General features: G+C 50.3%; 2 protein-coding genes across 2 annotated transcripts in view; one reads left to right on the top strand and one right to left on the bottom strand.

Annotated features, from left to right (window-relative positions):
• The window catches only part of PDAP1 (PDGFA associated protein 1), a 465345-nt gene that overhangs the window by 293393 nt on the left and 153540 nt on the right, over window positions 1–18412 (bottom strand). The window lies entirely within an intron of this gene.
• Window positions 7346–18412, top strand: part of LOC132588395 (myosin-16) — a 67165-nt gene continuing 56098 nt past the window's right edge. Inside the window, exons 1-9 of the mRNA XM_060260771.1 lie at window positions 7346–7563; window positions 9319–9462; window positions 10517–10673; window positions 12773–12800; window positions 14548–14644; window positions 15296–15388; window positions 16184–16247; window positions 17212–17310; window positions 17724–17827. Coding sequence (XP_060116754.1) covers window positions 7354–7563; window positions 9319–9462; window positions 10517–10673; window positions 12773–12800; window positions 14548–14644; window positions 15296–15388; window positions 16184–16247; window positions 17212–17310; window positions 17724–17827 — 996 coding nt within the window. The 5' untranslated portion in view covers window positions 7346–7353. The remainder of the gene's footprint in view (window positions 7564–9318; window positions 9463–10516; window positions 10674–12772; window positions 12801–14547; window positions 14645–15295; window positions 15389–16183; window positions 16248–17211; window positions 17311–17723; window positions 17828–18412) is intronic.

The following is an 18412-nucleotide window of genomic DNA, read 5'->3' as shown; positions in this document are numbered from 1 at the left end:
GGTTCCTACCTTGTGCAAAACACAATCACCGATAAGACCAGGATTCTCTTCAGTTCTCACCTGTGCAGTCCCTGATCGAGATCATGATATATGTAGAAAAGGGGATTTTACCTTTCTCCCCCTGCCCAGTTTCCCACAGAGTTGCCAATGAGTTCCCGCTGGGCTTCTTCTGCAAAAAAAGCCCTGCAGATCTGTACAAGCAGCATCCTTTATTGATTGTCCAAAAGATCCACATCAATTCCAGCTTTTTGGAAACTGAGAGGGGGTGGAGGGAGGAGGTGATCCGTTTGGTAGATGGCAAACGGAGGGGGGTGGGTCAGAGAAAGACGGTTTGTCCTTCAGCTGAATAAGAAAGATAGCAAGAATAATGGGAGAGCTGAAAAGATTCACGCCTTAAATCGGGATGACAGCGTCCCTTTCATTTCAGTCACAAGTACATGTTTGAAGAAGTTCAGTGTTGACAGCTGTAGAAAACCTGCAGCTCCAGACGAGATCCTTTTCTGGTCACATGGAACAATAAATGTAGATGTTTCTAGAACGTTGATAGCTGAGGTACATATGTTTTTTATAAGACCAAAGTCAAACTTGACTACACCGCCCCAAATGTAATTTCAGAGTGGGAAAAGTTTAGAAGCACCTTCCTCAAGAGTGCACCTTGTGTTTGGAAGGAGGCCAGCTTTGAACAATGGCTCATGCAGAGACACAACAGTCACCTTCCTCTGAAGATGGATTTCCTTTCTACAACGTGAGTGACTGAGAGATCCAGTCCCATCAGGTGTACAAACGCAGCAGAAGTATCCACTCACAACTCATGGGGTGGAGGCAAAGCCAGTATGCTGGACCATACAGAGTTGCAGCAGGCAGCATCCTTTGTGGTTGGTTATTTGGGCTTTTACAATTTGGCTTAATCTGTTTCCCGTGGACTCTGGGAATTGCTAATCTACTTAAACCTACCAGGAAGGGTTGCAAAAAGAAATATTTTACATCCAAAAGGAATGGGTAGGAGAATATTATGGGTTAGAACTGATAAAAGGAAGTACACCCAAAGGATGATTAACACATGGAATTCACTTCCACAGGACATAGCATAGAAAGCTTCAAGAGGGGATTGGATAAGCCTAAGGAGCAGAGGTCCATCAGTGGCTATTAACCACAGCGTATTGTTGGAACTCTGTCTGGGGCAAGTGATACTCTGTATTCTTGGTGCTGGAGGGAGGGGGCAACAGTGGGAGGGCTTCTAGTGTCCTGGCCCCACTGATGGACCTCCTGATGGCACCTGGCTTTTTGGCCACTGTGTGACACAGAGTGTTGGACTGGAGGGGCCACTCGCCTGATCCAACAGGGCTTCTTTTATGTTCTTATGTGACACAGAGTGTTGGACTGGATGGGCCACTGGCCTGATCCAACAGGGCTTCTCTTATGTTCTTATGTGACACAGAGTGTTGGACTGGAGGGGCCATTGGCCTGATCCAACATGGCTTCTCTTATGTTCTTATGTGACACAGAATGTTGGACTGGACGGGCCATTGGCCTGATCCAACATGGCTTCTCTTATGTTCTTATGTGACACAGAGTGTTGGACTGGAGGGGCCACTGGCCTGATCCAACATGGCTTCTCTTATGTTCTTATGTGACACAGAGTGTTGGACTGGAGGGGCCACTGGCCTGATCCAACATGGCTTCTCTTATGTTCTTATGTGACACAGAGTGTTGGACTGGAGGGGGCCATTGGCCTGATCCAACATGGCTTCTCTTATGTTCTTATGTGACACAGAGTGTTGGACTGGAGGGGCCATTGGCCTGATCCAACATGGCTTCTCTCTTATGTGACACAGAGTGTTGGACTGGAGGGGCCATTGGCCTGATCCAACATGGCTTCTCTTATGTTCTTATGTGACACAGAGTGTTGGACTGGAGGGGCCATTGGCCTGATCCAACATGGCTTCTCTTATGTTCTTATGTGACACAGAGTGTTGGACTGGATAGGCCACTGGCCTGATCCAACATGGCTTCTCTTATGTTCTTATGTGACACAGAGTGTTGGACTGGAGGGCCATTGGCCTGATCCAACATGGCTTATGTTCTTATTATAGACAGGGACTTTGGCTTCTCCTCTCTGGGTGGGGAAGGTGAAAACTCTGCCAGGATCCTGAAACTATTGTAAGAGGCACTTGGGGGAACCTCTGACCTTTTTCCTGCTGTTGGTGTTCATTTATGCAACACCGAAAGGCAGTTTGTAAAGTACTTGTACTGCCTTTTGTTGCCAAACCACAGAAATTTATGTACTGTTATGTCTGGGGGGTGGGGGACAACACAGCAATCTAGAGAATTGTATAACAGCTACTGAAAAGACCCACAATGGTTATTGTGACCAATTACGAAGAATAACTTTTCAGCATCGTGCTATATAAATAAATAATACAAAAATGAAGAGGAGGTGCTCCAATGGGATCTAATCAGACGAATTTCAAAAAAATCACAAACCGAACACATTTTAGAGGCCGCAAAATGGTTGCCCCGGGAGGCGAAGCCAGCAACAAAATGGCTGCCTTCAGTCACACAGTGATGTTCCTTGCGGTGTGGAGGCAGCTAATCAAATCGCAGCTGATCAAATCTCCGATGGCCAATCAGAAGCCTTCTTGGGCAAAAACCTCCCCTAGCCGCTCCTTAGGATCTTTTCTTCTACTGTTCCCATTCCACCTTTCTCTGCAACAGAGAAGCAGATCCTGCAAATAGAACCCGGGAAGAACGCTCTTTCCTTCTTTGGGCCATTACCAGGTTCCCACAGAACGCCGGTGGGAATACACCAATCCTTCCCCGGGTCAGACAGCGTGCGACAGCTGGGAATGAACGCTGAACCAGGAAACAGATGGCATCAGCATTTCCATATATATATATTGTAGCAGTTAATAAAATACTACAAAGGAATGAAGGGGAAAAAAGAGCAATCTTCACCGAGTCCGGAGCTTAATATAACTGCATGACATCCAAACCCCTTTGCCAGGTTTTCTCGCTTCATTCTTTCTGGAAAGCAAGAAAGGCCTTCTCCTGTCAATCCGGCTGCTAATTAGCCACGGCTTCTCCACTGGAGTGTCAGAAAGGAGCCGCTCCTTTCCCTCTGGGACTGGCTCAGAGTGACGGAAACAGCGGCTGCCCCAAAGCGTGGGGCTGGCAGCGCCAATCAGATTATCAAAAGGGTCCTCCGGCCAGACAAACAGACAGCAAAGAGAATTTCTGGCTCATAGGATCGCCTTCGTGTGTATTAGAGACTCCTGCATGGGGAGGGGGGGGGGGATATCCTACTTGACTATACAAGAACAGGATGCCGTGTGTTGAATTCTGATCCCTGGCAAGCTAGTTTTCTATGGGAGGGGAGTTCTTTCAAAAAAAAAAATACGGAGAAGTCAGATCTCGGAAGCTAAGCAGAGCCAATCCTGGCAAGTACTGGGATGGGAGACCTCCAAGGAATACCAGGGTTGGGATGCAGAGGCAGGCAAGTGAAAGCCACCTCTCTGAATGTCCAAGCCCCACTCAGGGTTGCCAGAAATGAACTATGACTTCCAGGCATGCATGCACACACATACACGCACACACACACACAAAATGCCAAAATATTTTTATAAAATATGGAGAAGGATTTGAACACGCTACCCTTTCCCCCACATTCTGAAGTTACATAGTCCAGGAAAAGTTTCCCTAGAGAAAATGGCTGCTTCGGCTGGCGGGCTCTCTGTAATTATCTCCTCAGGCTCCACACACCTGGAATTGGCAGTTCTCTAATGTCTGCTTTGGAGGTGCCAGCCTCCAGGTCGGACCTGGGGATCCTTTGGAATTTACAGCTGATCTTGAGACTACAGAGATCAGTCCTCTATAGAGAAAATGGATGCTTGGAGGGTGGATCCCATGGCCTTGTACTCCACTGAGGTCCCCGTTCTCCCCAGGGGCCATTGTCCAACCCTTGAGGAGTTTCCCAACCTGGAGTTGGCAATCCTATCCTCCCCCCTCACAGGTAGCCAGGGGGGACCTGCCAACCTTACCCTGCCCCAAGGGGCTTAAGTTTCCAAATTCCTGAAGATTTAGGTGTGGAGCTTGGGGACAATGCGGGGAAGAGGGATTTCAGCAAAGGATGATGGTACAGAGTCCACCTTCCTAAATGGTCCTTTGCTCCAGGGGGACTGATCTTTGTAAGTTGGAGATCAATTGTCATTCCAGGAGATCTCCTGCTGCCCCCCTGGAGGTTGGGAACTATAGAGGGGCTTACCATCTAAAGTCTGACAGGCTGGCCGGCAGCAAAGAGAGAAGAAGGCTGGGAGAGGCTAACAGTATCGGACGGTGGTGGTTTTGGCATTGCCTGCCTCTGCGTGGCGACCCTGGGCTTTCCCCTCCAAAATACTGACCAGGGCTGACCCTGCTTTGCTTCCAGTATCTAATGGTGGTGGCTTGCCATTGCCTGTCCTCTGCGTAGCAGCCCTGGACTTCATGGGTGGTTTCCCCTCCAGATACAGACCAGGTCTAGCCCCGCTTAGCTTCTAATATTGGATGGTGGTAGTTTGCCATTGCCTGCCTCTGCGTAGCAACCCTGGGCTTCTTCGGTGGTTTCCCGCCCAAGCACTAACCAGTCCAGGGCTGGCTCTGCTTAGCTTCTAATACTGGATGGTGGTAGTTTGCCATTGCCTGCCTCTGCGTAGCAACCCCTTCGGTGGTCTGCCATCCAGATACTGAGCAATGCCGACCCAGCTTAGCTTCTGAGATCTGACGGAATCGCGTTAACCTGGGCGATCTAGGCCCCCAGAGCAGAAATCTAGAAGTGTGCCATGGTTCCGGTGTTAACAAAATCCGGATGTATGGTGAGGACAAAATTGGTGACATGCAGTTTCCCCGCCCCCCCCCCCCCCCACCTCACAGCAGGAACAGTCTACCCTCCAAGGAGGACAATTTGCCCTCAGACCCAGTACCCAAGATGAAGTGGTTGAGGTAAAACTGGGTGCCTGCATTGGGTGGGAATGTGGGGAGTTGCGGGCCCAGGTTGCCAACAGCTCCGACCCACAGGTTTGCAGCTCTCTGCTTCCTGGATTTTAGTTAGGGAGAGATAGTAGTGTTGGGCAGGGTTGCAAGGAAGCTATAACCATAAGAACGTAAGAGAAGCCATGTTGGATCAGGCCAACGGCCCATCCAGTCCAACACTCTGTGTCACACAGTGGCCAAAAAAGGCAGGTGCCATCAGGAGGTCCACCAGTGGGGCCAGGACACTAAAAACCCTCCCACTGTTGCCCCTCCGAAGCACCAGGAATTAGGGGTGGCGCAGTCTCTCTGCCCTCTGCCCTGCGGCCTGCCTGGTGCCCACACTCCCAAGGGCTTTGGCCTGGCAGCCCAGTTCTGCCGGATGCGAAGGGGCCGGAGGGCGCTGGGCTTCTCCCTGCTGCTTCCCTCCTCCCTCCACGCTGTTCATTGCGGAGGGGGCTGGCTGCTGGGTTCTCTGCACTACGGCCTTCAGCAGCTGCTTGATAGCCCCCCCCCCGCCTCGTCCACGACGGCTTTCCCGCCCATCCGGATCTGCAGCAATGGGGCAGTGACGCTCTGTATTCTTGGTGCTTTTGAGGGGGGGCACAGTGGGAGGGCTTCTAGTGTCCTGGCCCCACTGATGGACCTCCTGATGGCACCTGGGTTTTTTGGCCACTGTGTGATACAGAGTGTTGGGCTGGATGGGCCATTGGCCTGATCCAACAGGGCTTCTCTTATGTTCTTATGTAGAGCATCACTTGCCCCAGACAGAGAGTTCCACCAATACCCTCTGGCTAATACCCACTGATGTACCTCTGCTCCATATATTTATCCGATCCCCTCTGGAAGCTTTCTATGCTTGTAGCCTTCACCACCTCCTGTGGCAGTGAATTCCACGTGCTAATCACCTGTGGACACTCTCCGATAACACTTTTCATTGGCTACTACCCAAATCAACTCTGACCCTGGCACTTGTCGCTCCTGTTGACAAAACGTTTCTGCTGTCTGCCTGGTGTCAACCGAGCCCCGCTCAAAACAGTGCCTTTAAGAGAAATCCACAATGCGGAGATTCTATTTCGGCTTCCTCTGGTCCCTCGAGCCATCAGGCTGAGTTTGTAAGATGCCCTATAAGGCCGAGAGAAGGAGGAAGAAATCCCCAAGAAACCGGGCAGGGCTCCATCTCTCCTGAAGGAGACAGTTCTGGGCCAATCAGCTTGTCCTCCTCCAAAGGCCTTGGAGATTGTGGCATCCGTGTTCCCCGCCTCCCTTCTTGCAAGGAAAGTGATATCTTAGCAAGCTGGACAGGTATAAAAGACTTGAGCCAGTGCCTTTTAAACAAGAGGTGTCTTCTTGCCCTGTTTCTCTGGTAGGTACTCCCTGTCTGTTGGATGTGATTTCAGGGGATACGGTGCCTTAGGGTTGCCAGCAGCGTTCCCTCTAAACTGAGTTAGTGTGAGCCAGCTCACGGCTTTTTAACCTGTGGCTTGCACATTTTTTGTCTTAGCTCAGGAAGGATAACCTCAGAGCAGGGGTGGCCAAACTTGCTTCATGCAAGAGCCACATAGAATAAATGTCAGAGAGCTGCAAAACATGAATATCGGATGTGGAAGGAAGGAAAGAAAATAGAGGGGGAGCAAGGGAGAGGTGGGAAGAAAGTAACTTTAGATGCATTCTCCAGTCTATCAGCTGGCTTGGCTTGGAGGTGTGATTTAAAGAGAGAAATGTCTTCTCCAAGCCGGCTGCTGGGGCGGTTGGGGACTTTGCGAGCCACACAATATATGTGAAAGAGTCACAGTCGGGCCACCCCTGTCTCAGGGCAACCTAATTTATATAGTAGCCAAATCGTTCACTCACAACTAGAATGTCAGTAGCTCACCAAGTGGAATTTTTGCTCGCAAGATTCTACAGCTTAGAGGGAGCATTGGTTGCCAGGTTCCCCCCTGTCCTGGAGAATGGGGGGATAGAGTTGCCTGATCCAGGTTGGGGAACTCCTGGAGATTTAGGGATGGAACCTGAGGAGGGCGGGGACTTCAATGGGCTACAATGCCATAGAGAAAACCTTCCAAAGCATCCTTTCTTTGCAGGGGAACTCACCTCTTTAGTCTGGAGATAAACTATAATTTCAGGGTCCCACCCTTCAGTGGGCAAAAAAGAAGTCAGGAGATAACAGTGGCTGGGGAGGGAAGCGACAACTGACCAGTTGTACGAAGTGGATGAAACGTGACGTGTTCTCTTTACCCGTGCATCAGTCGTCTCCTTTCTCTCCTTCCTGAAGCAGCAGTTTTGAGGATAACACCTTCACCGGCTCCCTCTCCCTTCTCACTCCTGCCCTGTGCCTAAACCGACGGCAACATGCCTGGTGGATACAAAGGAGAATGCGGGGACGATGTGGACCCCATGCCGTTCCTGGCTCCCTCGGAGAAAGAGAAGATCGAGGCCATGAGCAAGCCCTACGATATCAAGAAGTCGTGCTGGGTCAAGGACGAGAAGGAAGGCTTCGTCGCTGGGGAGATTCAGTCTGAAAGCGACAACCAAGTCACCATAAAGACGGTGACCAACCAGGTGATTTTATGTGGCGTGGCGAGAAAAAAAGAAAAGAGCCTATGTCTCGATGGATTTTATTTGCTTACCAACAGAAGGGCTTTTTCACACTGGGGAGGGGGACCAAACAGAGGTGGTTATCGTGTGCCAGAGAGAGCCAGTTTGGTGTAGTGGTTAAGTGTGTTGAGTCATATCTGGGAGAACTGAGTTTGAATCCCCACTCCTCCACTTGCAGCTGCTGGAATGGCCTTGGATTAGCCATAGCTCTGGCAGAGGTTGTCCTTGAAAGGGCAGCTGCTGTGAGAGCCCTCTTAGCCCCACCACCTCACAGGGTGCCTGTTGTGGGAGGAGAAGATATAGGAGATTGTAAGCCGCTCTGAGACTCTGATTCAGAGAGGAGGGCGGGGTATAAATCTGCAATTCTTCTCCTTTTCCTCCCTTCTTCCTTCCTCTTCTTCTTTCTTCTTCCTTCTTTCTTCTTCTTCCAGAGGCAGACAATGGCCAACCACCCCGGTTTGGCTCTCCTCTGACCTGGATGACTCAGGCTAGCCTGATCTCATCAGATCTCAGAAGCTAAGCAGGGTCAGCCCTGCTTAATACTTGGATGGGAGACCACCAAGAAAGTCCAGGGTTGTTCTGCAGAGGCAGGCAATGGCCAGCCACCTCTGTTTGTCTCTCCTCTGACTTGGATGGCTCAGGCTAGCCCAGTCTTATTAGATCTCAGAAGCTAAGCAGGGTCAGCCCTGTTTAATACTTGGATGGGAGACCACCAAGAAAGTCCAGGGTTGTTCTGCAGAGGCAGGCAATGGCCAGCCACCTCTGTTTGTCTCTCCTCTGACTTGGATGGCCCAGGCTAGCCCAGTCTTATTAGATCTCAGAAGCTAAGCAGGGTCAGCCCTGTTTAATACTTGGATGGGAGACCACCAAGAAAGTCCAGGGTTGTTCTGCAGAGGCAGGCAATGGCCAGCCACCTCTGTTTGTCTCTCCTCTGACTTGGATGGCCCAGGCTAGCCCAGTCTTATTAGATCTCAGAAGCTAAGCAGGGTCAGCCCTGTTTAATACTTGGATGGGAGACCACCAAGAAAGTCCAGGGTTGTTCTGCAGAGGCAGGCAATGGCCAGCCACCTCTGTTTGTCTCTCCTCTGACTTGGATGGCCCAGGCTAGCCCAGTCTTATTAGATCTCAGAAGTTAAGCAGGGTCAGCCCTGGTTAATATTTGGGTGGGGGACCGCCGAAAAAGTCCACGGTTACTGCACAGAGGCAGGCAATGGCAGATCACCTCTGAACATCTCTTGCCTTGAAAACCCTACGGGGTAAGTTGACTGCACCTTCATGTCCCTTTCTACCACCATAGTCCACCCTTTCCCATAGTGGGCTCAGGGCGGATTACTGCATAGTGAAACAATTAAAATCCAACAGTAAAACAATTAAACGATTAAAACAATTAGACCAGCGTTCCCTCTAAGCTGACTTAGTGTGAGCCAGCGCACAGTTTCTAGCCTCCAGCTCACACATCTTTGTCTTAGCTCAGGGAAAACGGCCTCAGAGCACAATCATTGATGCAGTCGCTCACCACTTTAATGTCAGCAGCTTACAAAGTAGAATTTTTGCTCGCAAGACCCCGCAGCTTAGAGGGAATATTGACCACCACCAAGACTCTGCTAAGGCCACTCCAACGTATCACTTAGAAGGAGGGCCTTGAGAAGCTTTGAACACCGCAGGTGATCTTGAATGTTTGTAGACCAGCTTTCACGAAATGATCCTTTCGTTACACAGACTGTCACCATGAAGAAGGACGACGTCCAGCAGATGAACCCCCCCAAGTTCTACCAGATCAGCGACATGGCCAATATGACCTTCCTGAACGAAGCCAGCGTCTTGGACAACCTTCGGCAACGTTACATCGTCATGAGGATCTATGTGAGTTGAGTGAGGAGACGGTTCTGGTGCATCTGAATAGAGGGCAAGGGGATACCAGATACGATGGATGGCTCGCCTCCCAAGGGCCTGAGCATCTTTTGGAAGGGTTATAGGGCCCTTTTGTTTGGTCTAATACTGATTATAATTACTTGATCAACAACAACATTTATTTATTTATTTATTTTGTGACTTTATAGTCCACCCTTTCCCATAGTGGGCTCAGGGCGGATTACTGCATAGTGAAACAATTAAAATCCAACAGTAAAACAATTAAAGCAATTAGACAAAGCAGCACGGATGGTGTAAGCACATGATACGAATTAGGACACAGATGTCATAGAGGAGTCCTAAATATCAGAAATGTCAAAAATATCGGCCCGATCTCTGACAATCAGGGTGGTAAATCAGTGTAGGCTGGCCAAGATGGTATGATCAGTAAAGTAAGGACATCCACTCGCCTCAGCTAAAAGCCTGGCGGAATAGCTCCGTTTTACAGGCCCTACGGAATGGTAGTGAATCCGGTAGGGCCCAAATCTCCATGAGGAGCTGATTCCACCAGGTCGGGGCCAGGACCGAAAAGGCCCTGGTCCTAGTTGAGGCAAGCTGGATGTCCTTTGGGCCAGGGATAGTCAGAAGATGTTTATAAATTATATAAATAATTACCCAATCCTCCTGAAGCTTACAGTAGGCTCAGTACTGTCAGCTCTTGGAGGATTGGCTACATCAGGGGGGCATGGCCAAATATGCAAAGGAGTTCCTGCTAAAAAAAAAAAGCCCTGGCTTAGAGCATGCCCAACAAGCATTCGTGCTGCTTAAAGATGGCCAGGGAAGGGGAGCTCACTATCTCCCTCCGTAGCTGATCCTACTGTTGATCAACTCTTTACTGTCAAAAAGGGTTTCCTCATATCCAGCCGGTACCTTCCCGCCCATAATAGAAACCAATCATTGTGAGTCTTCTCCTCTGCTGCCAACCCTGAATATGGTTCTCCCAGCTTTAAAGCCAGCCCCGAATCCACTGGGAAAGCTTCCCTCACTCCCTTTCTGCTCCCTCCAGACCTACTCCGGCCTGTTTTGTGTCACCATCAACCCGTACAAGTGGCTTCCCATCTACGGGGCTCGAGTGGCTCAGATGTACAAAGGCAGGAAGCGCACGGAGGTGCCTCCCCACCTGTTCTCCATCTCTGACAACGCTTACCACGACATGCTGATGGGTGAGAGCTATGAAGGGTTGCTGCCACTGGGGAGTTGGGAGGCAGAGGACACCGCCGTGGCGGAGACCAGAAGCCAGAGAGCCAGGCCTCGGTTGTCATGGTTACCGGGCCTAGTCACGTTCACCTGTGGACATGCCTGGGAGAAGAAGGAGACTGCAGATTTATTCCCCGCCTTTCTCTCTGAATCAGAGACTCAGAGTGGCTTACAATCCCCTATATCTTCTCCTCCACAATAGATACCCTGTGAGGTGGGTGGGGTTGAGAGGGCTCTCACAGCAGCTGCCCTTTCAAGGACAACCTCTGTGAGAGCGATGGCTGACCCAAGGCCATTCCGGCAGCTGCAAATGGAGAAGTGGGAAATCAAACCTGGTTCTCCCAGATAAGAGTCTGCACATTTAACCACTACACCAAACTGGCTCTCAGATAAGGAGGCAAGTTTCAAAGGCCACAATCAGCAGGAAGCCTGGGGTGGTGTTATCTTTGGGGGCAACCCTGAGGAAACAGGTTGCCCAGACTGCAGGAGAGATGAAGGTCTGGACTTTATAGTAGAGCTGCAGGCACTGGGCATTAATAGTAGACAGGGCCTTTTTGTTAGATCTTCTGGATCATCTGATTTCTGAGACCAGGTGTATTTTCTGGCCTGCAGTAGGTATATCCTGGCTTGAAATATGGGCAAGTTCCTCAAAGGTGTCTGAGGCCATGTGGTTCCCAATTTAAGCCCAGCATTTCTCGACACATGGCTTCTATCAACATGGTTTGTCAGCTACACTTAGGAGACTTCTCCAGAAGATTTTGGGTTGCTCTTGTCTGGGGGTGGCCAAACTTACTTAATGTAAGAGCCACACAGAATAAATGTCGGATGTCTGAGAGCCGCAAGACATAAACATCAGATGTCTGAAAGCAGTCGGGCAGGCAGGAAGGAAGGTGGGCGAACAGATGGGGGAAGGAGGAGGGAGGAAGAGGTGGAAAGACAGCAACTTTAACTTTAAATGTATTCTCCAAGCTGCCGGCTGGCTTGGCTCGGAGAAGTGATTCAAAGACAGCAACGCCTTCTCCAAGTCGGTTGATGGGGTGGTGGGGGCTTCGAGAGCCACGCAACATGTGTGAAAGAGCCACGTGTGGCTCCCAAGCTGCAGTTTGGCCACCCCTGCTCTTGTCTAATAGGATTGTAGAACTCTACAGGGGTATAACTTCTTCTGGGAAGAATAGAAGCACCAGTTCAGATCTCTCATGCAAGCCAATAAGACAGCTTTGACGCAAGTCAAAGAGAACTGGCCATGGCAGAAGTCTTATAGGATTGCCAGCTCTGCATTGGAAAAATCCCTGGAGATTTGGGGGTGGAGCCTGAGGAGGGAGGGGTTTGGGGAGGGATCTCAGTGGGTTTATTATGGTCCACCCTCCAAAGCTGCCGTTTTTTTCCAGGGGAACTGATCTCTGTAGTCTGGAGATCAGCTGGAAATCTGGGAGATCTCCAGGCCTCACCTGAAGGCTGGCAACCCTATGTGGGGAGGTAATCGCAGCTGCCTCCTAGTAGAAGAGAGCCAGTTTGGTGCAGTGGTGAAGTGCACGGACTCTTATGTGGGAGAACCGGGTTTGATTCCCCACTTCTCCACTTGCAGCTGTTGGAATGGCCTTGGGTCAGCCAGTGCTCTTGCAGAGCTGTCCTCGAAAAGGCAGCTTCTGGGAGAGCTCTCTCTGCCCAACCCACTTCTCAGGGTGTCTGTTGTGGGGGAGGAAGGGAAAGGAGATTGTGAGCTGCTCTGAGATTCAGAGTGGAGGGCGGGATATAAATCCAACATCATCATCTTCTTCTTCAAGAAATTGAAAATGCCCCCAATCCTTGCCCCACCCCCAAAATGCCTAGGGTGACAGTAAACTTTACTCCAGCACTGCTATTTCACTCCCTCCCCAATGGCTCTGTTTTCCTTCTAAAATTCCATGTTTTCAGGTCCGTGGCCAGACAAATAAAAGAATGTTCAGTTGGGATGGGAAAGGAGAGATTAGTGGGGAGGCACTGCAGAGTTGTAAATTAGCTCCAAGGGAAGATGAAGACCCCTTATTAACGCCTGCTGTGTTATTTTTACTTGCACTCCACACAGAACGGGAGAACCAGTCAATGCTGATCACGTAAGTATAAATTTGCAAGCTGCTTCTCTCAGCCACTCGAGATGGGTAGTTTTCAGCGACGGGAAACAAGACTGTAAGAAAGCAAGTGGGAACAGCAGAGAAGCAAGATCTCAAGCTTTGAAAATTGTCTGGATCGGAGAACGCTGGGCTCATCCACTCTCGCACTCGAGATTCAGTAGGGTTGCCGTCTCTGATCTCCAAAACTGAATATCTGATCTATCTAATGCCTGAACCCTCTTTTTGTGGGTGGGGCTGCGGGTCTCTGAGTGCCTTCCAACATTCTGGTTGTACCTGTATATCTACCACTTTTTAATCTGGCCCTCCCTTAGGGTTGCCAGGACCGGCTCAAGAAATGTCTGAGGACTTTGGGGGTGGAGCCAGGAGCACAGTTGTGGCAAGCACGATTGAACTCCAAAGGGTGTTCCAGGCATTATATTTAAAGGGACCGCCCGCCTTTTAAATGCCTTCCTTTCATTTGGAAATAATGGACAGTGGCGCCTTCTTTGGGGGCTCATAGAATTGGAACCCCTGGTCCAATCTTTTTGAAATTGGGGGGGGGGGAGTATTTTGAGGGGAGGCACCAGATGCTATGCTGAAAATGTAGTGTCAATCAAGCAACAGCCCCCCCCCCCCCCGAGCCCTAGATACCCATGGATCAATTCTCCATTTTACTCTATGGGGAACCAGTCTCCATAGGGAATAATGGAGTGCCCAGCAGACATCCCCCTCTCCCACTTTCTGCTTTCTGATAACCCTGAAGTGGGGGGAGGGCCTCCAAAATGGAGGATCCCCTGCCCCCAACTGGGGATTGGCAACCCTATCCTCTCTTCAAGGACCTCAGTGGTCCCCTTTTCTCCAGTTTTCCTCACTAAAGCCCAGTGAGGCCAGCTTGGCTGAAAGTGAATGACCTGAGGTCACCTAGTGGAGAACTGAACCCAGACCTGCCTGGTTCTAGTCTGACGTGCTGACGCAGGGCCCCCCGACATTTATGATCCTGTGGACGCCTTTGGAATTCTGACATAGGCCGGTGGGTCCAGCCACAAAATGGCTGATGAGGGAGGCAGAGCCAGCCACAAAATGGCTGCTGTGCAGGGTTGCCATGTCCCCTCATTGCTCTGGTAGGGGGTTTGGGGGGGGGGCGTCAGGGATGTCCCTGACATAATGGCGTCACCCGGAAGTGACATCACGTTGTGTGAGGCTCCGGTTTTAGGGCAAAACTCTGGTGAAACCAGCTTCAAATCATAGAGTTTTTCCCTCAGACCAGAGTGTCTCCGTGTGACAGCCCTGATGTGATGACGTCACTTCCGGGTGACATTATTGTGTCAAGGACATTGCACAGTGCCGTTGCTGCTTGGGGGGTGGGGTTTCCCCCATCGGTCAGCTGGCTAGCAACGAGCAGAAACCCCAAAAATTGAGGGGACCCCTGCCGGGACCTGGGGACTGGCACCCCTATTGCTGTGGCTTCCCGTTAGTCAAACATTGAGGAGCATTTATGCTGTGATGGTAGCTACTGCCAAAGCAAGGTTTGTAAAAACCCGCACAGCCAATCAAATCCCCTGCAGCCAACCAGAAGCCCTGTTGGACAAAAGCCCCACCCGCTTTCTGAAAACGCTTGGCAGGCGCTAGGAAAGGTGTCAGTGGATGCTGTGGTGCCCCCAGGTGCCCTGTTGGGGACCCCCCGTCTGCTCTAGCTCTTTTGCCCTACTGCCTGCCCGCTGCTGATTTCCATCTCCTCTTCCATCCAAAGCGGAGAATCCGGGGCTGGCAAGACTGAGAACACGAAGAAAGTCATCCAGTATTTTGCCAACATCGGCAGCACAGGCAAAGCCTCTGCTGACGGGAAGGTAAGGGCTTCCCACGAGACGTAAGAACATAAGAGAAGCCATGTTGGATCAGACCAAGGGTCCATCCGGTCCAACAATCTGTGTCACACAGTGGCCAAAAAAAACAGGCACCATCAGGAGGTCCACCAGTGGGGGTCAGGACACCAGAAGCCCTCCTACTGTGCCCCGCCCCCCCCCGCAGCACCAAGAGTACAGAACATCACTTGCCCCAGACAGAGAGTTCCAACAATATGCTGTGGCTAATAGCCACTGATGGACCTCTGCTGCATGTTTCTCCAATCCCCTCTTGAAGCTGGCTACGCTTGCAGCCGCCGCCACCTCCTGTGGCAGTGAATTCCATGCGTTAATCACCCTTTGGGTGAAGAAGGACTTCCTTTTATCCGTTCTAACCCGACTGCTCAGCGATTTCATGGAGTGCCCGCAAGTTCTCGTATTGTGAGAGAGGGAGAAGCACTTCTTCCTCTACTTTCTTTATCCCATGCATAATCGTATAAACCTCTATCATGTCAAATTGGCAACCGCCATCCTGCGGCAACCGTCATCCTTCCCCGTGGGTGGTTCCCCATGAAAACATCCCTCTTTTGCAGTTGAGAAATGTCCCTAATTAACAGAGCATTGTATTTAGCTGTTTGACGGTTATGTCTTGCACAGGGGTCCCTGGAAGATCAAATCATCCAAGCCAACCCAGTCCTGGAAGCCTTCGGAAATGCCAAAACGACCAGGAACAACAATTCCTCTCGCTTTGTAAGTGCCTGATTTGGAACGTGTGTTGTACCCCTCCCCATCAGTACCACCATTCTCCCTGCACTCCACTCCCGACACGCTGTTCACAGATCCAATCAACCAGACATTTTCTCTGTTTTTGGTATTATGTGTATGCATGTGCATGTGTGAGTGTGTGCGCACATGGAAGTCATGACGACCTCGGACGACCGACCCGTACTGGGGGCCTGGAGAATATTCAGAATAGTGGCTGAATAAAGTCTGCCTCGCCTTCCCGACTGCTGGTATTCCAAGGAGGTCTCCCATCCAAGTCCTTGCCAGAGTCAGCCCTGCTTAGCTTCTGAGATCTGATGAGATTGGACTTGCCTGGGATATCCTGGGCAGACTAGACATTTTCTGAGAGTTCTCAGGCATGCAGGGTCTTGATTTGAATGTGGGACCTTGGGGGAAAGCGGCATAAACCTTCACCCCATCCTGTTTTCCTGACCTGAAACGGCCTTAGGATGTTGTATGCGCTATTGCGGAGATGTCTATTAGTGCAACATATCCCATTTGTGCAATTTCTCTTTGCAAAACGTGCCTTTCCTTGTCACAGCTACTAATTCCCAGGAGTCTATTTTAGCTATACTTTATAGAATAATTTTGGAGAGCAAATTTTGTCTGCAAATGCAGAAAAGGCTTAATGTTTCTTGGTCCCAGTTGACAGTTTGTCCCCCAGAGACCGCGCTGGTCTACCGCCTTCTCTATTTATTCTTCTTTGTGTGACTGTAATTCTCTCCTGCTCAACGAGCCGTCCTCCTTTTTCTCATTGCCTAGGGGAAATTCATCCGAATTCACTTTGGCAGCACGGGGAAACTGGCTGGGGCTGACATTGAGAGCTGTAAGTATCTGAGCTGGTCCAACCTCTGCTGGAAGAGAATCCTCAAAACCTCAGCCTTAGATCTGTCTTTAGATGGAAGTTGGCAGTAATGTTGCTGAGGTTATCAATGAAATTAAATCAAAAGAGTTTTTGGCTCAACATTAGGAAGAACTTCCAGACAGAGTGTTCTTCAGTGGAACAGACTTCCTTGGGAGGTGGTGGGCTCTCCTCCTTCGGAGGTTTTCAAGCAGAGGCTAGAGGGTCACCTGACAGCAGTTGCTTCTCAATTAATAGCCAGGAAGTAACAGAACTTTTGTCCTAAACAGGAAGGACTGGTGCTTCAAACAGCAAGTTATCTTCTCTTTATGTGGCTTGAAAGAGAGCCAGCTTGGTGTAGTGGTTAAGTGCGTGGACTCTTATCTGGGAGAACCGGGTTTAATTGCCCTCTCCACCACTTGCTGCTGCTGGAGTGGCCTTGGGTCAGCCATAGCTCTTGCAGAGTTGTCCTTGAAAGGGCAGCTTCTGAGAGAGCTCTCTCAGCTCCACCTACCTCGCAGGGTGTCTGTTGTGGGGGAGGAAGGTAAAGGAGATTGTGAGCCGCTCTGAGATTCGGAGTGGAGGGCAGGATGCTATTATTATTACGTTGTAATATATAATGAAATAATTAAACAACTCATGGCCCGGTTGCTAACAGGCCACGGACCGGTATCTGTCCATGGCCCAGGGGTTGGGGACCCCTGGACTAGATGACCCTGGCGGTCCCTTCCAACTCTGCAATTCTTCTGAAAGTAGCTATGGGTAAACACCATCTTGTCCGTCTGCCTATCTACCGGTTTGTGCTGAGATAGAAATGGTTCCATGGAATAGATAGTACACCAGGCCGGGAGCGAGACTTTGCACGGCGGAAGACCTGCCTTCTTAAATATATCTGAAGCTACCAATGGAGCCTGCATGTTCCCCAACCTGGGCTTCTTTCGTGTTCCAGATCTCTTAGAGAAGTCTCGTGTCATCTCCCAGCAACCTGCTGAGCGAGGGTATCACATCTTCTACCAGCTCCTTTCAAACAAGAAGCCTGACCTTATCGGTATGGCCTTCTGTATGTGCGTGATTTTAAGTGTATGCAGGGGTGGAATTCTAGCAGGAATTACTGCATAAATTAGTTTGCTCTGGGGCCATTTTTCCTGAGCTGAGACAAACGCGTGTGAGGTGGAGCCTAAAAAATTGTGAGCTAGCTCACACTAACTCGGCTTAGAGGGAACACTGCTCACAGGGTGTTTGTTGTGGGGGAGGAAGGTAAAAGGAGATTGTGACCGTTCTGAGATTCAGAGTGAACGGCGGGATATAAACCCAGTATCTTCATCCAACATCTTCTGCTTTTTCCTGTCAAGTATTACTATAAGCTTCAACTGGGCCCGGCATTCTGGACTGGTGGTGTGGCTTGGCCGTGCAGCAGGAAGACCCCACTCCCCCCAGTCTGACATCCCTTTTCTTTCCCAGAATCCTTGCTTCTTGTGCCCGACCCCAAGGAATACCACTGGACGAGCCAGGGAGTAACAGTAGTCGACAACATGGACGACGGAGAAGAGCTGCTTCTCTCTGACGTAAGCCGGATAATATGCATGACGTCTGGGAGAGGGGCCGTGGCTCCGTGCAAGAGTTGCCGCTTGGCATGGAGAAGGCACCAGGTTCAATCCCCGGCATCTGCAGCTGAAAGGGCTTGGACCATCGGCGATGGGAAAGACTGCAGCTGGAGACACGCTGCCGGTTAGAGTAGACCATACTGCCCTTCATAGACCAGAAGGCAGCTTAAGGTGTATTCGTGTGGCCCATAGGTAGCACAGAAGGTCCAAAGGTTCAGGGTACAGTTAAAAGGACGAGATAGCAGGATGGCTGAATGCTGCCTGAGACCCTGGAGAGCGGCTGCCAGTCTGAGTCGAGCAGGGGTGGCCAAACTTGCTTAACATAAGAGCTACGTAGAATAAACGTCAGATGTTTGCAAGATGCAAGACATGAACATCAGCTGTTTGACAGCCACAAGGAAGGAAGGCAGATAGATAAGAGGAGAGAGAGGTGGAAAGAGGGCAACTTTAACTTATTCTTCAAGCAGCTGGCTTGGCTTGTAGAAGTGATTTGTTTGTTTGTTTTATTCGGTGTTTAGCTCGCCCTTCCCAAAGGACAGGCTCAGG

This window comes from Heteronotia binoei, chromosome 20, assembly GCF_032191835.1.
Source record: "Heteronotia binoei isolate CCM8104 ecotype False Entrance Well chromosome 20, APGP_CSIRO_Hbin_v1, whole genome shotgun sequence".
Lineage (NCBI taxonomy): Eukaryota > Metazoa > Chordata > Lepidosauria > Squamata > Gekkonidae > Heteronotia > Heteronotia binoei.
This window is presented reverse-complemented; position numbering and strand designations above follow the sequence as displayed.